General features: G+C 37.9%; 1 protein-coding gene across 1 annotated transcript in view; it reads right to left on the reverse strand.

Annotated features, from left to right (window-relative positions):
* The window catches only part of TRPM7 (transient receptor potential cation channel subfamily M member 7), a 123838-nt gene that overhangs the window by 100756 nt on the left and 2642 nt on the right, over positions 1-20440 (reverse strand). Inside the window, exon 2 of the mRNA XM_086710668.1 lies at positions 821-900. Within this exon, the coding sequence (XP_086566794.1) occupies positions 821-900 (80 nt within the window). The remainder of the gene's footprint in view (positions 1-820; positions 901-20440) is intronic.

The following is a 20440-nucleotide window of genomic DNA, read 5'->3' on the forward strand; positions in this document are numbered from 1 at the left end:
TATCTACATTTTGGCAAACAAATACAGCAACTATTAGGTTTGCATTGGTTTCTTTAGCATGAACCATAGTGTTGGGTACTCAAAAGATGTTTAATAAATACCTACACATTTTTAAGTTCTCATTATCAGTGAATCAGTTAAAAATGAGTCTTAACTGCCCTATCTTTGTAACATACTAGTATGATCTGGGGGAGTATAGGGATGGGGGAATACTCTGAAGAAGTAAACATCATTAAGAACTCCAGGGTGCCTGTGGCTCAGTTGTGAAACATGTGACTTCAGCTCAGGTCAGGATCTCATCGTTTGTGAGTTAGAGTTGCACACATCAGGTGAGCTTGAGCCCTGCACTGGGTGAGCACAAGCCCTGCTTTGGGTAAAACATGAGCCCCGCTTTGGCTGAGCCCCAGTTCTCTGTGTCTCTCTCTGCCCCTCATGGGATCCTCTGCCCCTTGCTCACTAGCCCCCTCTCTATCTCTCAAAAATACAAAAAATAAGAACTCCAGAATACTGATATTGTGCTAAGGATATCTCCTTCTCTCAATCTTAAATAATTAACAGCATGCACAAAAGTTAACAATAATTATAACTATTTTACTAATTTTGGCTTTTATCTGTGCTGACAGCTCAGAGCCTGGAGCCTGGAGCCTACTTCTGATTCTGTGTCTCCCCCTCTCTCTCTGCCCCACCCCTGCTCATGCTGTCTCTCTCTCAAAAATAAATAAGCATTAAAAATAATAATAATTTGGTTTTTAATAAATAAACTCCAATATAATTTACATCTAAATTTCTAGAAGAACCCAAGAAACAAAGGTATGCTTACCTGTGAGGGTCTTTGGAACTTGGTATAATATATACACATTCCCTCTTCGTCAAAGTGCTTTCTATCCAGGATTTCTGGGACTGAAACAAAAAGTTTTAAAAGATGGTTTATAAATTAACCCACCAATACTACAGGAAAATAATGTAATGATAAATACATAAAAACAAATAATTCCATACTATTTAATTTTTTTCCCAATCCACTAAATATTTACCGTTAAGTATATAGTAAAGACTTACTGAAGATAGCATACCTAAAATATCAGAATGAGTCCATTCAAGTCCATTGTTATTTGGATTACTAAATCAACATGCTGTGAAGATACTATTGCTTCATATAATGTGAGGAGGAAAATCAAGTTTGAGATTCCCACTATGGGCCAAAAACCTCAAGAGGGGGTAGTATGATCCTGGGAAATGGATCATTTAAAAGCCAATTAAAAGTGACCGTCAGAAAAAGATATCAAACAAATCCTAAAAGAAAAATATCAGGAAAAATAGAGACTAAACTTCAATAGAGATAGGGCAAGTTATTACATGATTACAGATGTCTGATTCACCAGATTGCTGTAACAATCTTAAATCTGAATAACCAAGTCAATAGTCTCAAAATATATAAAGTGAAAATTTAACAGGGAAAATAAGACAAATTTAGGATCACAGTGGAAGATTAAAAAATTCCATCAATTACTGTAAAATTTGAAATAATTTTTAAAATTTAAAAGATATTTTATTTTGGAGAAAGAGGGAGTATGAGTGGGGGAGAGGGGCAGGGGAAAAGAAAGAGAGTATCTTAAGCAGGCTCCACATACAGCATGGAGCCCGATGCGAGGCTCAATCCCACAAACCATGAGATCATGACCTGAGCCTAAATCAAGAGTCAGATGCTTGACCAATTAAGCCACCCACACACCCCTAAACGATTTTTTTCAATTAATTTTTTATATCACTACTTAAGCTTCTCCCTGGATCCTTAGACTCTTAGACTCTGGATCCTTATCCTGCTACTGGTGACTGATTACAAAAGGATGAGGCATTATGTACTGGGACAGACAAAACTCTATACATTATAATAGATTAAAGACCATTGGTTCCATCCTCCATGTAATATATCAGTATTAACAGGACAATCCAAAAAGGAAGAGCCCATGTTCTAAAAGGAAACCTCTAGGAGAAGAAACATAAGACAAAATTATGATGGGTGAAGTTTTGCAGGTTCCTTTCAAATCCTTCAGGTACCCTAATGATAAAATTTAGTCTGTCCCCCAATGCTAATTCTGGTACCAAAATTCTGTCTCTCCATCCAAAATGTCCATCTCCTAGGTCAATGGGTCTTTATTTAAATATACTCACTTAGGTAGGAGCAAATTATACCATAATCTCCTGGTTATAAAAAAACACAGGATGACCGCTAGAAGAGCACTGAATCAGCAAAATATCTTACATTCTAAAACTCACTTAGCATAATCCCTCCACCATTCCCTAACTACTCCATAACTATTCCATAATATAACTAGACAAAAACAAAACAATGACCTCTAGTTTCACTTTAAAACCCTGACCACAGGGGCACCTGGGTGTCTCAGTTGGTTAGGCAACTGACTTCGGCTCAGGTCATGATCTCACAGTTCATGAGTTCGAGCCCCGCATCGGGCTCTGTGCTGACAGCTGAGCCTGGAGCCTACTTCAGATTCTGTGTCTTCCCCTCTCTCTACCCCTCCCCTGCTCATGCTCTGTGTCTGTCTCTCAATAATAAATAAACGTTAAAAAAAAAAAAAAAAAAAAAAAACTCTGACCACAAACCTCAAATGCTCCTTAATGATGCCCAATAATCGCACAATATTTCTCTGGTCCATTTTCTCATTCTCCTGTATGATTTCACAGTATTTCCTTCTTTCCTCAAACCTCTAACCCTCCTTTCCCATTCTTAATCTCAAAAGATGACCTCACTTCCCATTTAACTGAGCAAATTTAAGCAACAAGAACATGTACAACTTCCATCACATCTAGCCACTAATGAGCCCATATATTCTGCTTTCCTTCCTGTGACTATGTTTACTTCTATTTAAGTCCAACCACTCCTCTTGCATCCTAGGTCCCACACACCTCACGAAGTAAAGGTCATTCTTTACCAGTTAATTTTTTTTTTGTCCTTTATTAACTCATTCCCATCAACATGCAACATGCTACCAACTCTCATTTTAAAAAACAAACACAACAAACTTTTGTTTGACCCCACCTTCTCCTCAAGTTAACACTCCATATTTCTGCCTCCACCTACAGTACAGATCACAGGTAAAAGTTTTTCCCTCTTTTCTTTTCCTCCCATGCTTTCTAAACCCCACTCCAGTCAGACTTTCAAGCCAACCATTCTTTCTCTAAATCCAAAAATCAATTTTCAGGACTCATCTTCACTGATATATCAGCAGCATTTAACAAAGCTGATCATTCTCACCTACTTAAAACATCTTCATGAGTTAGTTTGGTTTTCTTCTCTTCACTGCTCACTCCTTCTACCTCCTTTGCTGATTCCTCCCTTTATCTCCCCAATCTTTGGAGTTCTTTTTCCCAATTATATTCACTCACATCCAGTTTATTATCAATAACTAGATGACTCCCAAATTTATATTTCTACACTAGCTCCTTCCCTAAACTCCATGCTCATATATTCAACTGCCTACTCAACAGCTTTACTCTGATGTCCAAGAGGCATCTCAAACTTAAGATGCGGTATCTGGGTGGCTGAGTTGGGTAAGTGTCCGTCTCTTGGTTTCAGCTCAGGTCATGATCTCATGGTTCATGAGATCAAGCCCCGTGTCGGGCTCTGTGCTGATAGCATGGAACTTGCTGGGCATTCTCTCTCTACCTCTGTCTCTGGCCCTCCCCTGTGTGCATGCTCTCTCAAAACAAACAAACAAACAAACATACAAACAAACAAACAAGATGGCCTAAACTGAACTCACCTTTCATTGAAACACTTATTTCTTAGTCTTCCCCATCTCAGTAAATGGCAACTCTATTCTTCCAGTTCTATTTTTTAAGGCAAAAATCTCAATGACATTCTTGATTTCCTCTTTATCTACTTCCCCTATAAAACCCCATGAGCAAAATCTGTCAGGTTGCCTTCAAAACACATCCAGAATCCAGCCACTTCTCACATCTTCACTGCTACTATTCTGATCCAAGCCATTACCACCTTTTGCCTGGCTTACCAGAAATCACTCTTTCACCCTTGCTACTTTACAGTCTATTCCTCAAGAGAGATAATCTTTTAAAAATGTGTCATTATGTCACTTCTCTCTCAAGACTCTCCAATGCCTTCACGTCTTACTCAAGAGTGTTATAAAAGCCAAAGTCCTTACAATAGCCTTTAAGGTCCTACTGCTTTGCATCTCTGCATCCTGCTTCATTACTTTGATTCTATCACCTCCTTCAAGTATTTGAGCAAATGTCACTTTCTCAGTGAGGCTTACACTATTTAAAAATGCAATTTCCAACACCATCCCTCACCGTCTTATGGAACTACAGAGTAATAGGGCCATCATCCCCAGGATCACATTTAAAGCACTGTCCTGAGAACCAAAAGATTTGACCATGTCAGTTTAAACTACTAGTATATTATTCCTAATCTAGACCTTTCTCCCACTCCACAACCATACACTGAAACTAAGGCAGAGCACATGTAACTGAAAAGACAAGACATTTCATGGAATTTCTGCTTGTAACTTAAAAAAAATATTTGGTAGTGCTACTCTAACATATGATGATGTGAGGCTGAACTTCTACCAAAACCAACTTAACCTGCTGCTTAAAACTCATGAAATTTTCATTATGCTATTATTAAGAAACACAGGATTCAGGAGTAGTGCTGAAATTACATTGTGATTTGCTTATTTAAAGTCTGCATCTCTTAGGGGCGCCTGGGTGGCTCAGCTGGTTAAGCATCTGACAGGCTCAGGTCATGATCACGGCTTGTGAGTTCGAGCCCCACGTCGGGCTCTGCTGACAGCTCAGAGTCTGGAGCCTGCTTTGGACTCTGTGTCTCCCTTACTCTCTCTGCACCTCCCCTGCCCCTCTCAAAAACAAACATTAAAAATATATATAAAGTTTGCATCTCTTAGACAAATTGGAAATGGTTTGTAAAAAAAGAAAAGGCAGGTTAGTGATTGTACTTATTGCTATACGCTTATTGCTTGTTCACTTATTAATATAATTCAGATACAGATAATATGGGAAAGTTTGGTCATTTTAAACATAAACTTACTATCACCCAGCAATTCCACTCTGAGGTATCTTTCCAAGAAAAAGAAAAACATGTCCACACACAGACTTGTATCTGAATGTTCACAGAAGCAATATTCGTAACAGGCAACAAAATAAAATATCCATATAATAGTATACTACTTATTAAGAGGGACAAGCTAAGGATAACATGCAACATTGCTACACCTCAAAAACATTACACTAGGTGAAAAAAGGCACATAAGATTATGTAACTGCATTTGCATGAAATTTCTAGAAAAAGACAAAAATATAGGAACTGTTTAGTAAATGCCTGGGGCTAAGAGTAAGAGGAGTGATAAACTGCAAACACATACTAGGAAACTTTGGGAGAGGAGAGAAGTGTGCTAAAACTGTATTGTGGTGGTTATAAAACTAAATTTACTAAAAGCCATCAAACTTGTATACTTACAGAGGGCAAATTTTAGAGTATGTGCATTATACCACAATAAAGCTACTTGAAAGGCAGGGGAGGGTTAAGAAACATATAAAAACAGAATGAAGAGAACAAATGTATGTTTAATCAGAGTTCCAGAAGGAGAAAAGGGAAAGAATGGGCAAAGGCAATGTTTAAAGAAATGATAAGAATTTCCCAAAACTGATGAAAAACGATTTGCAGATTCTGAAAACCCAACATGAAGACAAAGAAAAAAGTTATTAAAAGACAATAAATTCAGAATAAGTTAGAGGTAAAATATTCCAGCAATGATCTTCTATTACAGTTACAAGTTTATAAAACACCTCAAGCCATATGTTTTCAAATACAAAGTGGTTGTTTTGCTGTGTTTTGCTTTGTTTTTAGTAATCTCTATACCCAACATGGGGCTCCAATTCACAAACTCCAGATCAAGAGTCACATGCGTTTCTGACTGAGCCAGCCAGGCATCCCTGACAGTGGTGTTTACAATTTACTTTGTATAACAAATGAAGATCAAAGGAGTACAAACCCATGGGGGCAGGGGTCTTTCTAGGCTCAACCAGAAATAAAGACACCACCCCCCCCAAAGACTCTCATAATCCCATAGCTACATTTGGCATGGCCTCTTATAAAAACAGATTGGGGTGGGGCGCCTGGGTGGCTCAGGGTGTTAAGCGATGGACTCTTGATTTCGGCTCAGTTCATGATGTCATGGTAGTGAGATCAAGTCCCAAGTTAAGTACTGCATAAGCCCAGGGCCTGCTTAGGGTTCTCTCCTTCTGCCCTTCTCCCACTCACACATGAGCGCTCACTCGCTCTCCAAATAAGTGAACATTAAAAAAAGGGGGGGGGGGTGTGCCTGGGTGACTCAGTCGGTTGAGCATGTGACTTCAGCTCAGGTCATGATCTCACAGTTTGTGAGTTCAAGTCCCACATGGAGCTCCACACTGACAGTATGGAGCCTGCTTGGGAATCTCTCTCCCTCTCTCGCTGCCCCTCCCCCACTCATGCTCTCTCACATTCAAAATAAATAAACTTAAAAAAAAAAAAAAAGACTGGAGTCACAGACTACCAACAAGGCAGCATCAACTATTCTTGTCTGGTGGGAGTCTCTGGATCAAACATGCAACAGACAGCTTAAGTGCAAGGTGACAAGATACACAATGAGCAGGTACAGGATCTGCCCTTGCCTCATAAACCTCAAAAGCCAGTATCTCTTGTTAACAGCTTCATAGATGACAAGGTCCCCCACAAAGGAAATGCCCAGTACAGGAGTCACTGAACAAAGGGAAACCCAAAGCTATGACTTACTTCTCTATTAGCCAATATTTTTGGTTTCCCAATTCATATAAATTTACCCATATGTCACATAAAAAATGTTGCCTAAAAACACAGTTGACGTTGTATCTTTTGTAAACCCTTTGCCCAAAGTGCATACAACAAGAGGTAACTTTAATTAGTAGATAGTGCGTTTTTCAGGCACTGTTCTAAATGTTTTATATGCGTTAACTCATCCTATTCTCACAGTAATCCTATGAATTGGGTGCTATTAGTATTCCCTCATTATAGATGCACAAACTAGTTAGACACAGAAGTTAAGAAACTGCCCAGAGTCACACAGCTAATTGTTTGCCCTGACTCCAAAACCTCTACTGACTTTTCAAGAGAAATTTAAGATAAGCATTTCAAGATCACTTGATGATATGCTTTAAATAAGCCACTGAGTAAAAATACATTAATTACTTTAAAAGGGGAATGCCTAGGTGATCATTTTGTGTGTAATTTTCTGAACAGGATTGCTTCTTGGCCCTTTGACTAAGATCAAGGGTAATTTTCTGAACATGGTGGGGGGGGGCGGTGAAGAACAGAAGGGCTAACATACTTCCCCCAAAAGGTATTGTTAATTACTAACTACTGCTAACCAGTATTAGCTTTCCCCCTATTCTGTTCCTAGCCTGCCTAAAGCAACTTCAGCTATAGTTATTCAAACAGGGTTGGGATAGGGGCAGATTCCAACAATTTGGACTGCTCTACAGCAATGAACTAATGGCCCAGTTAAGTCTAAATGCTGGTTTGCAAAACTTTGGGTATGTACCCATTGAAATACTCACAAAAATGAGTCACAGGTATATACTTTTCATAGCTATGCCTTCCTAACTAAATGTTAATAAAAATATTTCACATTTTTATTTAAGAGATGGTTCTATATGGAAAATAAGGAATCCCAAGTAGAATTTAACATTAAGAAATGATCAGAGCTCTGGATAGGAAGATTAATTAGGGAGACAAATAAAAGTAAACTAGAGCCACCAGTATTTGTGGGAGGGGCAATGGGGTTCTGGACTAGTAAAGGAATGGATACAAGAGACAATTTCCAAATCCTTTACTTTAGCATGATGCCTTCTGTTTTTTTTTTTTTTAATTTTTTTAATGTTTATTTTTGAGAGAGAGAGAGAGAGAGAGAGAGAGAGAGACAACTAGTGGGGGAGGGGCAGAGAGAGAGAAGAAGACACAGAATCCAAAGCAGGCTCCAGGCTCCAGGCTGTAAGCAGAGAGCCCTAAGCGGGGCTGGAACTCACAAACCTCAAGATCTTGACCTGAGGTGAAGTTGGACGCTTAACTGACGAGCCATCTAGGCTTCCCTGCATGATGCCTTTTTTAACAAAACTACAGAATGATTATTAATATAGTCCTGGTTTCCCATCTTTTCTTCAAATTCACTTCTACCATTATTTTTCAACAAACGTGTGCAACTTACTGGGCCCCTAATGAACACCTCTTCTCTTAAACTGATGTTCCTTCAATTTCAGACTTAGAGAAGTATGGCTATACTCTAAATGGGGAATCAGCAAATAGTGATGGTAAATGTTTTAGGCTTTTAGACCACATACTGTCTCTGTCATATATTGTTTTGTTTTTTAAACTTTAAAAAATGTAAAAACTGGGGCCCCTGGGTGGCTCAGTCAGTTAAGCATCTGACTTGGGCTCAGGTCATGATCTCACCATTCACGAGTTTAAGCCCCGTGTCAGGCTTGGTGCTTATAGCTCAGAGCCTGGAGCCAGCTTCAGATTCTGTGTCTCCCTCTCTCTCTGCCCCACTTGCACTCTGTCTCTCAAAAATAAACATTAAAAAAAATTTTTTTTAAATGTAAGAACCATTCTTACCTCAAAGCCATACAAAACAGGCCTTGGCCATATGTGGCCCACATGGCATAGTATACCAAGCCATACTCTGAATCCCACAAAAATATGGACTTACACGTTCCTACTGAGTCCATTCAATCCAAAAAGCATATGCCAAGCCCTTCAAATTATTCTCCTACACTGTTTCTTGGACATTAATATCCCTTCTACCCAGTTCTACAATCCCAATAGATCCTCGTATTAAGAGTTGCTTTTCAATGAGGGGGGAAAAAAAAAGGTGGGACTGAAGAATTTTAAATGTTCATTAACAAAGTTATTTTTCCTGTAGGAATTTCAAAAGAAAAACACTTAAAATAATCACATATTTATAGATGTTGTGCCATCTATAAATATATATAAATCATATATAAGTCCTATATACATAAAATGAAATAAAAAATACAATAAATCATATACAAATTGTATATATATAAAACAATAAAACCTAAACATCACTGAGCAAAAAAATCTAGTACTTTGAGTAGAATACTAGTTTTTTTCAAGAAATAATGGTCTTTTCCAATCACCATCAACCTAAGACACTTCAGCCACTTTTAGTATTCATTTTGTAACTACTCAAAATAGGAGTGCTACTGAATTTTAGGACATAACACAAATCTTGCTCACAAATTAGTTTCATTTTATCATTCTTTTTCTAAACAGATAGCCAGGGGTGCCTGGGTAGCTCAGTTGGTTGAAAGACCACTCTTGATTTGGGCTCAGGTCATCCCAGGGACATGGGGATCGAGCCCCACGTCGGCTCCACACTCAACATGGAATCTGTTTAAGATTCTCTCTCTCCCTCTCCCCCACTCATGCACACACTCTTTCTCTCTCTGAAATAAAAAAAATAAAAAATAAAAAAATAAACAGCCAGTGCTATCCTTTCAAAACCTCAAACTTTCCACAGTAGTTTCTAATTGGCATATCCATCCAAAACTTTAGTGAAACTGTTTGCTAAGTAACTTAAATCGTGTCACTCTTGATGCTCACAAATTTTGACCAAATTTTGTGTCTGTAGGGACATCAATGACATTAGTATGTTTCAAGACTATCTCTTATAGCTTCCCCTAACTTTAATATTCACCAATTTTATTTCAAGGGCTTGCGGTCTTCTCACTTTGTGTAGCTGTCAAATGTAAATATATGCTCTCCACACAAAGCATTCCTGTGCATGGCCCTCATTTATTACATTAGGGACTGGCCTCAGACACCTGAGAGTCACATACCCCCAGGAGATGGTTATAAATCCCTCCCAACGATAGGTTTATACAAGTTTTGGAATTCTGAGTTTCTTCCCTGCCATCAAATACCCAATGAAATGTGCATGGATTTTAAACATATATTAATTTCTATTTTTATACTTCTCTTCTCCTTGTTTTGCTGGGCTGCATTACTGAATTTTACCAAGAGGTGGCACACCATGAACACAAACCAGAAAATTCCTAAACTTAAATGTTTTAGGTAAAGTAAAAACTAACTATAATCACAGAATGTTAGCACTAGAAATTAACTTAAAAATCACTTCGTGATATTCAGTAGTGAAAGAGCAGAAATTCTGGAGTCTGAGTAACTGGAGTTAGAATTATAGCTTTGTTGTTTACTATCCATGCAACCTTAGGCAAGTTTCTGACGTTGTGACCTAATAACAATACCTATCTTATAATGTTGCTCTGAAGATAAAACAAAATGATCCACGCGAGGCATTTTAGCAGAATGCCTAACACACTGTCAAATCTCAACAATGCTTCAAAATTCTTTAAGTTATAAATTCTTCCTGTCTACCAGCAATAAGGGGCACATACATTATAAATAAACCCTCTAACCTCATCCACTGTCTCCATAAATTAGTACCAGCATATCTCCTTCCCGCCTACATGCTAATGGTAAAAATTGGGGGAAAAAATTAAAGACTGCTTTTTTCTACTTCAAGGTAACAACTGGAAATCAATCTACTTTTAAAACTAAATACACTCTATGATTCTATATATTAATATTAAAAAGGAGCTGCTAGCTATGTTAGCTCTAGCAGACTAACCCTCCCACAAATAACAGCCATAAACTTTGGACAAAATAAAAACAAAAACAAGCAAACAAAAAAACAACTAGTTTACATACTAAAGACCCCAAAGCAGGCAGAAATTGAATGGAGTCTATTAAAAATGAAAGGACAGCACTGAATGAGTTTCCCAGTTTTTAAGGCTTTTCTGTAACAGGCCCCACTCCATACCTACTGAACAGCTAAAACTCCAAAGGAAATCCCAGAGTCTTACTGGCTTAAAAAAACAAAATATCAAGTTCAAGGTGACAAAAGCAGTTGGAAAGCGATGGGAAAAGTCCTTCAAAGGAGAAAGTCACATAAAGGGTGCCCCAACCTATGGCCGACCCATGAAAAATGTATACACAGTACAGACTCCAAGCAGCCCAATTAAGAATAAAAGAACTGGGGCGCCTGGGTGGCGCAGTCGGTTAAGCGTCCGACTTCAGCCAGGTCACGATCTCGCGGTCCGTGAGTTCGAGCCCCGCGTCGGGCTCTGGGCTGATGGCTCAGAGCCTGGAGCCTGTTTCTGATTCTGTGTCTCCCTCTCTCTCTGCCCCTCCCCCGTTCATGCTCTGTCTCTCTCTGTCCCAAAAATAAATTAAAAAAAACGTTGAAAAAAAAAATTAAAAAAAAAAAAAAGAATAAAAGAACTGAATGGACACTTTGGCTGCCCACAATGAGACAGAGTATGGAATCTGAGTACAGTCAAGTAAATCAACTACTATCTTAATCTATTCTGAGTGCCATAACAAATACCATAAGCTAGGTGGCTTAAGCAACCAAAATTCACTTTCTCACAGTTATAGAAACTGTAATCCAACATCAATCAAGGTTCCAACAGGGTTCATGTCTGATAAAGACTCTCTCCTTGGGCTGCAGACAGCTATCTTCTCACTGTGTCTTCACATGGTACAGGGCAAGCTCTCTGGTGTCTCTTCTTATAAGGGCCTTACCCTCATGACCTCATCTAACCCTAATTACCTCCCAAAGACCCCATGTCCAAATGCCATCACACTGGAGGTTAGGGCTTTAACAAAGAATTTAGGGGAGAGTGGCACAAACACTGAGTTCATAACAACTACTTTAAAAAGAATCAAGTCTTCAGAAGGGGTATAACAGAACTCAGAGTCTAAAAGGTAACATTCACAGTGTCTATCACACAATTCAAAGTGACGAGACTTAAGAAGAAATAGGAAAATGTGACCCACACTCAAAAAAAAAATTAAAAAGGGGTTTACATACTAATAAAATGCATATACTTAAAAATTAAATGACGTTACAGACCTAGAAATTCTGAGTTATGTGAAACATTTGTACACAGGTCAATATGCCTGCCAACAATGGCACAGACAGTGACAAAGAAAAATTAAGGCTAGCCTAAAGCAAAATGTTGAAATAGGCTGGCACTCTGACTTCCTCTATCTTTCTCCCTCTATCTAGAGCCCAACTCATTTGACCTTCTGGCATTCTTAAAGGCCGTTACTCTAGAGTTCTGCTCTTATTCTTAATTGGCTGCCAACTACTTACCTAATTCACTAATAATTAGGTATCACTGGTAATTCAGATGTGAATTCTCTGAGAGGATCTTAAAGACACTACTGAAAAGTCTCTGTGGAATAACAAACAGTTGGTGAAGTTTTATATATTAAAAAAATTAAACTGAATCAAATTCCGACTATAACTATGTTTGTAAAGAGAGTCTTATTATATCCAACCTTATTTTCTGTTTTGCTTTCCTGCTGACCTCATGGGGATTGCTACTCTGGTTGTTTAACAGTCCAATATTACCCTAGACTTATGGAACAGAAAATGTTTGATGAAGAACTGTGAGCAGTTGCCATCACACTATATCTTGGGAGTCTACGGTACTAAATAAATGAAGACAAGGCACAATTGAGTCTAAAATGTGGCCAACCTGAATCTAGCTCAAAGAGTAGTAATTTTTTCCTTATGTACTCTAGAAAGAGTCTTACCTAGAGTAATTCATTTTAATATAAAGAATTATTAATAAAATGAAAAGGGATCAAAACTCATCAAGATAAAAAAGATAATAAGCATGTTGGCCAAGGGCCACCTGGATGGCTCAGTTGGTTAAGCATCGAACTTCAGCTCAGGACATAATCTCATGGTTTGTGGGTTTGAGCCCATATGGGGCTTTGCACTGACAGTGTGAGGAGCCTGCCTGGGATTCTCTCTCTCTTCCTTTCTTTCGGCCACCACCCCCCCCCCCCCCGCCCCATGAACTTAAAAAAAAAATAAGCATGTTGGCCAAAAAAACTTTTAATTTTTTGTTATTTGTTTTTTTAAAGAGAGAGAGAGAGAGCACGAATGGGGAAGAAGGGCAGAGGGAGAGGGAGCAGAGAAAATCTCAACCAGGCTCCACACTCAGCACAGAGCCTGACATGGGGCTCAATCCCACAACCCTGGGTTCATGACCTGAGCTGAAAGCAAGAGCTGGATGCTCAACCAACTGAGCCACCCAGGTGCCCTCAAATTTTTAATTGTTTATGCCAAGTTATTTTACCTAGACACCTAAGAGTGCTAAAAAAACAAAATAAATATACCAACACAGGAACAGACAAACAGAACAATGGAACAAGTTGCTTGGAAACAAAAACTTACCTTGAAGGAAACTTTTGTTGTATGATGGAGAGAACAATATGAATTAGGAGAAGATATGATTTATTCTGTGTACATGAACTATCACACTAAATCCAAAAATGAATACTACATGGATTAAAGTCAAAATGTGAAAAGCAAAACTTTAAAATTTCTACCAAAAAAAAAAAAAAATAGAATAACTTTATGACCTCAGGAAAATAAAAGGCACATGCTATAAAGAAAATACTGATAGGGGCACCTGGCTGGCTCAGTTGGAAGAGCATGAGACTCTTGGTCTCAGAGTTGTGAGTTTGAGCCCCCCATTGAGTGCAGAAATTATTTAAATAAACTTTTTTTTTTAAAAAAAGGAGAAAATACAGATAAATTATAACACTAACATTAAAAACCAAAGTACATCAGGGCACCTGGGTGGCTCAGTCAGTTGAGCATCTGACTCCAGGTTAGGTCATGGTCTTGTGGTTGGTGGGTTCAAGCCAACGTCAGGCTCCGTGCTGACGGCTCAGAGCCTGGAGCCTGCTTCAGACTGCTTCAGATTCTGTGTCTCCCTCTCTCTGTGTCCCTTCACCATTGTGCTTGGTCCCCCATCTCTCTCTCTCTCTCAAAAATAATAAACATCTGGGTCGCCTGGGCGGCTCAGTTGGTTGGGCATCTGACTTCGGCTCAGGTCATGATATTGTGGTCTGTGACTTCAAGCTCTGCATTGGGCTCTGTGCTGACAGCTCTGAGCCTGGAGCCTGCTGCAGATTCTGATTCTGTGTCTCCCTCTCTCACTGGCCCTCCCCCACTCCCTCAAAAAAAAAAAAAAAATGAATAAACGGTAAAATTTTTTTTAAATATAAACATTAAAAAAAATGTACATCAACAACCTAAAATAAGTAAATAGCTTACCATTAACCAAGTAAAAAGTTAAGAAATTTTTACTCTACTAGCCTTTTCTACAGGCTAGAAAAGATATTTGTAGCCATAAAGTACCACCCAAAAATATGCAGAATACATAAAGAACTTCTACAAGTAAATAAGAAAAAAATAATCCAATAGAAAAATGAGCAAAGACTATAAATAGGCAATTCATCAGAGACAAGGAAACCATAGCCAAAAACTCATAACCTGAAATAATACTCAGTATTAGTAATCAGTAACATGCAAATTAAAACAATGAGGAACTACTTCACATTCATGAGTCTGGCAAAATAAAAGAACCTAATCAATGAAGTGTGGCAAAGATGTTGGCAGAATTGGAAATTCTCATATACTTTATAGGGAGTATAAACCACACAACTACTTTGGTCAACACTTTGGCAATTATCTCTAAAGTTGAAAATGCACCCACCCTACGATTTACCAATTCTACTTCTAGATATATGCATCTTAGAAAAATTCTCACACTTGTACATTAGATGATACATACACGCACCATTATTTGTAAAAAAAAAAAAAAAAAAGGAAATAACCCAAAAGCCAAACAACAGTAAAATGGATAGTATATTCTATAATGGGATAGTAAACAGCAGTTAAAAGAGGTGAACTGGGGCGCCTGGGTGGCGCAGTCGGTTAAGCGTCCGACTTCAGCCAGGTCACGATCTCGCGGTCCGTGAGTTCGAGCCCCGCATCGGGCTCTGGGCTGATGGCTCAGAGCCTGGAGCCTGTTTCAGATTCTGTGTCTCCCTCTCTCTCTGCCCCTCCCCCGTTCATGCTCTGTCTCTCTCTGTCCCAAAAATAAACGTTGAAAAAAAAAAATGAAAAAAAAAAAAAAAAAGAGGTGAACTAAAAAGCTGCTCTGAGCATGCACGGGGAGGATATCTTACAGAGAAGTAGTAATGTTAACTTTGAATGAGAACAAAGATAAAAAAAAAAGTAAATAAAAACAAAATGAAAGTGGTGACCTAGACCTTACCTGTATTATTAATATGAATAAACCTCCAAAACCTAATGTTGATTTAAAAAACCAACAAATTCCATGGGGCACCTGGGTAGCTCAGTTGGCTGGGCCTCCGACTTCGGCTCAGGTCATGATCTCACTGTCTGTGGGTTCAAGCCCCGCATCAGGCTTTGTGCTGTCAGCTCAAAGCCTGGAGCCTGCTTCAGATTCTGTGTGTCCCTCTCTCTCTGCCCCTCCCCTGCTCACACACTGTTTCTCTCTTTCTCTCAAAAATAAATACAGACTTAAAAAAAATTTTTTTTTAAAGTCCATCAAGGGGCACCTGGGTGGCTCAGTCAGTTGAGCGTCCAACTTCAGCTCAGGTCATGGTCTTGCAGTTCGTGAGTTCGAGTCCCACAGTGGGCTCTGTGTTAACAGCTCAGAGCCTGAAGGCTGCCTCAGATTCTGTGTGTGTGTCTCTCTGTCCCCTTCCCCTGCTCATGCTCTAAATAAATGTTAAAAAATTTTTTTTAAAAAGTCCATAAAAAGATGTACGTAATTGCATATATATAAAACTACCAGGAACTACTATGTGTTATAATTCTATAATACATAGAGAGACAATACTACATATATACAACATATACAAGATATATGATATATATTTACAACTACAAAAAGCAAGCGAAGGAACAACAAGAGACAGTTATGTCTGCAGAAGTGGAAAGTGGAATGGGATTTTGATGAAGTACTTGGAAGTTTCAATTTTACCTCCAATATTTTATTTCTCAAGCTGGGCGGTAAGTACATAGACTGCTATTACATTATGATCACACTTTTATCGATCTGAATTCCACAACAAAAAACAATTACCAAAGAATTCAAATGATATACATTTATTTAAAAATATTATGTACCTGTAATCAAACAGCACAATTTAAATTCTTCACTTTTATTCCTGTCTCCTTGTTACCTAATATTTTTCCCAAAGCAACAGAATCTGTTGAATTAAATGGATCCATCACATTAATCTAATTCAGGGCCCACTGATATACTTTCAGATGATGCCACAAAAGTTAATCTGAAAAAGACAAATCTAAAGAAAACATTAGGACATTCTCTATTACAAAACTCCAGCCTTCATATTGTGAGTAAACCCTACCAATCTATTCTCTATCTCTGAGTATTTGTTAATACACTTATGTTAGATTTTCACAGTTTTTATAAAAGAGTTCTACCCATCACAGAAATCTACTTAATGAATTTCCAATCCACTAAGGATTCCTTCTGACTAGTAAATCTCTGCACTTCGACAATGTATACAATGTATACGATGCATACAACTGAATTCTGAATAATTTATCTTAAGGATATTACATAGAAATTTGGTAATAAAGAAAATTCTAAGTTTTACAGCATATGAAGAAAAAATATGGTAAATAAATTTTTTTAAGGTAACACATTCTTCATGACCTTAACTTTTGAAGTACCTGGGTGACTCAGTCAGTTAAGCATCCAACTCCTGATTTCCACTTAGATCATGGTCTCATGGTTTGTGAGTTCAAGCCCCACATCAGGCTCTGCAATGACAGTGCAGAGCCTGCTTGGGATTCTCTCTCTCTCTCCCTCTCTCTCTGTCCCTACCCTGCTTGTGCGTTTTCTCTCTCAAAATAAATAAACTTAAAAAAAATTTTTTTTAATATTAAAAAAAATGACCTTAACTTTTTACTTAACATAACACCTGCCATCTTAGATCTCACAAATATACATGTCTCTGAGTATCAAGGTCCTTCTCCAAGTGCATAATTTGGTGAGTCAATTATCTACTGTACCACTTACTGGCCTAATGACCTTTGGTTGAGTGATTTTGCCTCTCTGTTCCTTCCATAAATAATGGAGAAAAAGTGCCTACTTCAAGAATTTTTTTTGAGAGTAATAATATGCAATAATATATGTAAAACATTTAGAACAATGACCACAGCTAAATGCTACTACATTTATGTAGTAGCTAACTACATATGTAGTAGCTAACATAAATGTTAGCTAATATTATGAAAATCGGTCTAAAGACTGTTACACACGTTTCTAAATCAAGAGTACCTTCTGGGTATTAGGCATTGTAAATTATACTCTTAAAGACAAGGAAGACCACTGGTTTATATACCCAAGGGTAATTTATAGACCTATATTTCTAGTCTAGTTAATGTTTATCCAATCTCCTTACAGTAATAGTCGGCTTCTCAGATAACTTTCCTTCTATTCATTCCCAGCATACTACCAAATTGTCAGAGGAAAATAGGTAACTAAGCCTACTAACTTTCACTTTGCACATATTTTTCAATCAGTGAACTCTGGGCTCAGGTTGCTATATTCCTAATAATGATGTGGCTCAAAAGTGTTTTCTTTCCATGAGGAGCTGGGTTTCTAAAAGTAGTGGTTTCCAGCAGTCTGGTAGCTAGATAGTTGAGGTGTTAAGTTAGTGACATTTTTTCATGATGCAAAGAGGGACAAATAGTGTCTCACAAACTTTAATCCTAGTATTCTCCTGATATCAAGTAAAGATTATCATCTGCTTCTTACAGACAGAGAGGGTAACAGCAGTGCTCCTCAAAGAGTATGATTTGGCAGAGATGCTTATGTGAAGAGCCAAGTCTACCAACTTCAAAAAAACTGCCTACCACCATACATCAAAAGCGTCCCAACTCTTTTTTTTTTTTTTTTATTAAATTTTTTTTTTTTTTCAAGGTTTATTTATTTTTGGGACAGAGAGAGACAGAGCATGAACGGGGGAGGGGCAGAGAGAGAGGGAGACACAGAATCGGAAACAGGCTCCAGGCTCTGAGCCATCAGCCCAGAGCCCGACGCGGGGCTCGAACTCACGGACCGCGAGATCATGACCTGGCTGAAGTCGGACGCTTAACCGACTGCGCCACCCAGGCGCCCCAAAAGCGTCCCAACTCTTGATGGTGGCTCAGGTCGTGATCATGCCATAGTGAGATCATGCCCTGCGTTGGGCTCCAGGCTGAGCATGCAGCCTGCTTGGGATTCTCTCTCTTCCTCTCTCTCTAACCCTCCCTTGCTTGCTCTTTCTCAAAATAAATAAGTAAACTTAAAAAAAATAAAAATGACATATATCTAAGTTCTTTTATATTAACACACGTTAAGTGACTCGGTTAATATCCCTACAGATAGCCAAATAATGCTCATTCTAAACTAATCTCAACTACTCTGAATTTGGGTACCTCCAGGCACCAAATTTAAAGCAAGCATTTAAGAAGCAGTTGTGAAAGGAAGGAAGGAAGTCAGAAAGAAAGAAGGAAAGGAAGAGAAAGAAAGAAAGAAAGAAAGAAAGAAAGAAAGAAAGAAAGAAAGAAAAGAAAGAAAAGAAACTAAAATTTAATCATATACTGAAAGGTTACTACAAAAAATAAGAAAAAAGAAAAACCTAGAAAGAAATAACAGATCAATAGCAATAATCATCAATGGCTACTACTAAAACTATATAAGTGTCTAACCAAGAAATTCACAACTGATCAGGCAGCTAACACCACCAAACCCACTGATCAATCCTAACAAGAAAAAGAAAAGAAAAAAAGAAAAGAAAAGAGAAAAGAAAAACAATCAGAAAGCATGTGCTTCTTAATGTGATGCAATACAAGATACATAGCACGACCTGTGAAGTACTCTTGCCAAAATATCATACCACAATCTGATCAAGTCTTTAGATTAAACACAGGAAATAGAGAAACAAGTTACATCACACTGTATGGATGTATCGAACAAAATCCAAGCTGTGGGAAATTCTACAGGACAAATGATCTGGATTTTTCTTATTAAATAAATGGTAAGTGATAAGACCAAAAAAAAAAAAAAAAAAAAGGGAGGGGTTACTAGAGACTGAAAGACTTATTTATCAACCAAATGCTATATGGAATTCTTTGGATTCTGAATTAAACAAGCCAACTGAAGAAAAACATGAACCAATCAGGGAAATAAGCTGAATATTTTATTAAAGAATTACTCATTTTCCAGGTGTGTTAACAGTACTATGGATGTATTAAGAGTCCTTATCTTTTTAGAGATACACAGAATGAAGCATTTATAGATATGTCCAAGATTTGCTTTTAAGTCATCCTATTTAAGGGGGAATGGGAGTGATAATAGAGGAAACAAAATACACATTTCAAACTGTCAAAACTGGTCATGGATACATGGTGATTGATTTTCCTATTATATTTCTGTATGTGTGAAATGTCCCATATTATAATGTTAAAGAGAGAGAGAATATCAGAGCACTAGACCAAAAATATCTGATTGGTGGAACTCTCAAACTTTTGCAAGTGCTTGTGCGTCAACAGACTTTTATTTAAAAATCAAAACCAAAAGTGTACATTTTAAGTACTGCCTTTAAGTATTAATTTGCATATTTTAAGTAATGACTTCAATTATAACACATTTTCATTTTGTCGCGTTCTTATTACTGACATTTGCCAATACACACATACTTTACTCCACAAAGTAACCAAGTTCTGAATATTCTATCTCCTAAACATCTCAATCTGTTCCATCTTCTACTACTTCATTTCAAACCATTGACATTTGGTCGGAGTCTTGCTATTGCCTCCTCATGGGTCTCTCTTTTCAACTTAAACACACACCATTCATCTTCCATATTGTTTCCTTAAGTGGATCCCATACATCTCCAGCATGAAATCCAAACTTCTTCACATGACATACATTGCCCTCAGAAATCTGGTCCTTGTCTGTCTCTAGAATACTCCCACCAGCATCCCATATCATCCCATACTCCACTCATTCATATCTACATAAAGTATTTGTACAGTAGTTCCCTGAATAAACTAAGGATTTTCTTCCCTCTAACCCTCAATTCCCTTGGACTAAAACCACCAATTCAATGCTCCTTCTATCTCCAGTTTAATTCCAATTCCTACTGCCTCTACAAGGCTCTAGTACTATCAGCTTTTGGGCAAATCCACCCAGACTTTCCTTTCTCTCCTTGATTACCCCGTATTTTCAAAGTAATCTATGCAATGGTATCACACTATCCTCCTGGTTTTTGCCTATCTGTACTGCCTTCAAAACTATTAAGGTATCACAGTGTGTGCAATACAGTAGACACTGTTTATGATGTATGCACCTTCCACTGACAACTAGATCTTTTATAAATAACTAGAATGTAAGCTGTTTGAAAGTGGAA

The sequence above is a fragment of the Puma concolor genome, chromosome B3 (genome assembly GCF_028749965.1).
Source record: "Puma concolor isolate L17-30 chromosome B3, mPumCon1.1.hap2, whole genome shotgun sequence".
Classification (NCBI taxonomy): domain Eukaryota; kingdom Metazoa; phylum Chordata; class Mammalia; order Carnivora; family Felidae; genus Puma; species Puma concolor.